General features: G+C 38.5%; 1 protein-coding gene across 1 annotated transcript in view; it reads left to right on the top strand.

Annotated features, from left to right (window-relative positions):
• The first annotated feature begins 668 nt into the window (after window positions 1-668).
• Window positions 669-4,411, top strand: part of cdk2ap2 (cyclin dependent kinase 2 associated protein 2) — a 6,694-nt gene continuing 2,951 nt past the window's right edge. Inside the window, exons 1-3 of the mRNA XM_005741093.2 lie at window positions 669-854; window positions 2,145-2,300; window positions 2,580-2,671. Coding sequence (XP_005741150.1) covers window positions 2,246-2,300; window positions 2,580-2,671 — 147 coding nt within the window. The 5' untranslated portion in view covers window positions 669-854; window positions 2,145-2,245. The remainder of the gene's footprint in view (window positions 855-2,144; window positions 2,301-2,579; window positions 2,672-4,411) is intronic.

The raw sequence follows: 4,411 nt of genomic DNA, 5'->3' as shown, positions 1-4,411 counted from the left end.
AAAAAAACATCGAAATGTGTAACATGTAAACATGCTGAAGTACTGCAAAAAGGACATCTTTTGTGATCCTATTCTTCTTCTTTGGCTGCTCCATTTAAGGGGTCACTGCAGCGCCTCAACTGCCTCCATCTCACCCTGTCCCTTGCATTCTTCTCTTTCACATCAACCCTCTGATCTTTCTCTTTCTCTCCTTCTACATCCTTTGTCCAGTATATCCATTATCCCTGTGCACATGTCCAGACCTTCTCAGCCTTGACTATCTATCTATCTATCTATCTATCTATCTATCTATCTATCTATCTATCTATCTATCTATCTATCTATCTATCTATGCCCTCGCATGAATTGTAATTACCTATGTAATAAAGTATTAATGGGAACAAATTTTTATCATGAGTAAAGCATTCAATCAAGTTACGCAAATATATATTTAAATTTAAAATGTGGGAGTGAAAACAGAAAAATGAAGGTACATCAAGGGGTAAAATGTTCCCATTTCATATTAACTATTCAGACATGTTTCAAAGTCTAAAAGTTCTTCTAGACTTTATAATTATTATGTAAATGGGAAAGAATTTCTCTCCTAAATATCGTAATGTATTTATCTATAACTATATCTGCCATTTGTTTCAGCGTTCGTATTTTCATTTTCCCTACGTATGACGCGGGTTTGGCGCGGTAGTAGTTTCTGGTGACGGAAACATTTAGGACATATGTCACATGTAAACCGACCAATCAAATCGCTATAAAGATAAAAAAAAAAGAAAAAACAGCCCCCTCGTCTGCGCAGACTCAGTCACTGAGGAAGAGTCAGAGCTCGCGTCCCACAGAGGATTTCACGTCTCCCTAAAAAGGTACAAAATTGCCACTTTTTTGTATCGTTTCAGGTGTCATCGGTGGTCACAAGTTTAGTTTAACGCTATTAATAGTCGCTGTCTGTATTAGAATGTAAACGGTAAGCCTGTTTGGTTGGGGTTTACTTATGTTTTTGTGGTAACCGGCAAAAGCAAGCTAATCCGGCTAACGTTACCAAGTAGTAGTTAGCTTGGCAGCTTTATGTAAATGCTAACGTCAGCTTTTGTTTCATTGAGCACCTCTGGGCTCCCCTCGTGCGACTTTGAGTGACCACATTCACACTCACCCAGCCTATGAAAAGCTTCATTAGAGGCGGCTTAAAACACAAAACAAGTACAGTTCACAGGTTGACACATTCAGTGTAGTCTGATATTAAGCTATGGTTCTCTGCAGTCAGAGTACCATTGACAGATTAGGGAACTTGTATTGTAATTACGATGTTTTTGCTGCAAATTGTTAAATTAGAGTCCAGCGGACTCTTAGATGACCTGTGAAAGCTCATTTGGTTGAACACGAGCATGGGTATGTTTTTAATGGCACTTGTTGTTTTGTGACTGAATGGGAAGATTTAATGTACTTTCCCATACAGTGCAAGTTACTATCATGGGTCAGCTAAAATCATTGAAATCCACCTGGTCCCCTGTGAATGAGTTAACTTTTTTTTAAAAAAATTTTCACAATAACTTTGCTATAATTAATGGGGCAGTATAAGGTTTAATATTTATATATATAGAGGACATTGGGATGGGTAGAAATGTTATGCTTTATGTACAAAACAAGTGCTCTGCAAATGTCTGATCAGAAGTAAATGTGACTACAGCAGTAATGATCATGTAATACAGCATAATGATCTTTTCTGAATTCAAGCCTGTTAATTTTTGCCATAAAGTTCAAATGTTAAAGTTGAACCTAAGAAAAGGCGTCATTTTAGCACAGAGTATAAAATGTCCGCAGTGAGGACCTTGGTTTCCTGTCGGTTTTCTCATCTCTCTGCTGCAAAAGCAACCTGAATGAGAAACGTTTCCACTGACAGGTCATAAATTTTGTTGTGTAATGTGTGACCTAAGGCAAACGTGCTCCGTTTTTACATAAAAAATGCTTGTGTTGCTCTCAAACACATCCAGGCTGACAAGTCTTGCTACTGCTGTTAAAGAAAGGTCAATTGTGCTCATTTCCTCTCCGACTTTTGTTGATGGTGATTCCTGATTATTCTGATTCACAGCTTCCTTTGCTTCCTTCTATTCATGGATTGAATTGCATTTGTGTTTCTGTGTATCTTTATGCATTAGCTCTTAGGAGCTCATCATCACCTGTAAAGCTGTATAAGTATCGGGTTGACGGGACTGAAGGAAGCGGCACGTCGTACGGGGAGCTGCCTGCTGAAATCGCCATGAGTTACAAACCCATTGCTCCTGCACCATCTGGCTCCAACCACACTCCACCAGGTACTTTAGGACCAGCTTTAATGTTGTGCAGTGCCGTTATTAGCATGTTGTCAGTTTCCTGTGGTGTGTATGTATAAAACAGTTCACACTGTGACTATGTTCAACAGTCCCATTGCCTTCATAAACCAGTGCTGCCCCACACAATATTTTATCAGTCATTAACAATACAGCATAATAGTATTATTAAACTATTTTTTAAGATTTTACATTTGAAACAAAATTGCTTGTGTTTTAGGTTCAGCCTTTAATGTGTTCTATCTCTTCTCTCCTTCTGGCCAGGGTCTTCTGTGCCCTCTCCCTCTCTTCCATCGTCGTCCAACTTCAGGCCAGCCTTCAGTGACTTTGGCCCGCCCTCCATGGGCTTTGTTCAGGTACAACAACAATTTAATTGCTCTGATACTTGAATACAGACTGCTTTAGTAAAGAGTTGTCATGTTTTTACTGAAGCATAGGTCACCAAACATGGATTTTCAACCACTCTGATTATGTCAATACTGGACCTTAACTGAGTAAATAAATTTTTAAAAAAAACAACTTGTGTATTCACATACTTTTCACACTCATGTCCCAGCCTGGGGTTTGATTAAATTCACCTCTTTACTGTTACTGAATTATTTCTGAAAGGCGTGATAAAATCTGCTTTATTTGAAGCTGCACAGAAGTTTGTTTTTGTTCCCATACATCCAGCAAAAAGTGAAGCATTAGGAGTTAGACAGTTAAGTTTAAGTAAGTTAAGTTAAAGCATTACAACATACAAGAAGATACTATAGAAATGTCTATCAGTAAAGTCACCCTCTAAGGTAGTAGAAAAAATGTGCCTTTCTGCACTACTTATCAGTGCTATATTGATTAAGTACAGTAAATATTGTTGGCAGTGGAAGGCGGTCACGGTTTGACTGAAGCATGTTTCATTAGCATAAATTGAAACCACTGAAGGGAACTTGATTTCAAAAGAGTTCTGAGAGGACATGGGAGCAGTTACATTATTGTTAGATGAGGCAGTGAATACTTGAACACTACAATACTACATCATTGCAGTATTATAATTATTTCATCATTGTTACACAATGTTCCCTCTAAGCTGCGCACCAGCTGGCACGGTCTCTGCGCAGAAAAAATCTGCATTGCGCACAAAAAAATCTATCCTGAAATTAACGTAAAATTAAAACTTTAACAATTCTGTTTTGCAGTGTTAGTCAGTGAGTGACTGGCTGCTCCCCTATGGGATTAGAACGATGCCACCTTATCCCATAGTCCAGCCAATGATGCGATTCACATTCGTATATACGCAGCTAATCAACGTCGTTGACAAGCTATGACAGCGTCCTTCTGTGCCGACACCGATGTTTTAGCCAGCAAAGCGGCGTGGCTGATGTGTAGTGAAGCCACATTAATGACAACGTGTACAACCATTGGAGATGTGAGCAGGACAGACGGGAAAAAGTCTGGACTTTATACCACTTTTTAAATTGTGTTGATAAGTCATGTGAAACCAGAGTTGTGATAAAAAAGAGAAATATACAATGTTTGGTTTTCTTTCTTCCTTCCTGAAACAGTAAAAACAGCGTTTTATAAGGAAAACGCTCGAACGCAATCTCCGCCTGTTAGCAAAGACAAAACCAAAACACCCCCACTCTTTCCTATTGGTCGAAAAATGTACCATGTCGAGCAATCAAAACATGGCATTTAGTTGTAAAGAAACGGGAGGAAGTTTTAGAAGTTACGGCGGTTTTGAGATGTGAGTGATTTGGGACATTTAGCGCAAATCTTGTGTAGTTAGTGTGTAGTGTATTCAATAGTTTTGTTGTGTGTGTCAGAACTAAATGTTACAGGTGTTACAGGAGTGATGCATCTCCTGTTGTCAGGCCTGCAGGTATCAGGCTTTTGATGTTCTCCTTTATCTCATAGTGGACAGAAATTATTTTCTTGGTGGCACAAATAATTTGTGTGGCATCAGATTTGATGCAGAACACCTGATTGTTCTGTAAATAGTGTGAAATGTTTGTTTAAAAAAAACCTTTTAGGTAAACAGCTGCAAAAAACTTTGTTGTTTGCAAAACTCAGTTACTTTTTTGAAGAAGTAACTATATAATTAATTGCCCAGCATTGGT

The sequence above is a fragment of the Pundamilia nyererei genome, unplaced genomic scaffold (genome assembly GCF_000239375.1).
Source record: "Pundamilia nyererei isolate P.nyererei 1_Seehausen unplaced genomic scaffold, PunNye1.0 scaffold00107, whole genome shotgun sequence".
NCBI lineage: Eukaryota > Metazoa > Chordata > Actinopteri > Cichliformes > Cichlidae > Pundamilia > Pundamilia nyererei.
Note: the sequence above shows the minus strand (reverse complement) of the source record. Positions and strands in the feature narration are given on the sequence as shown.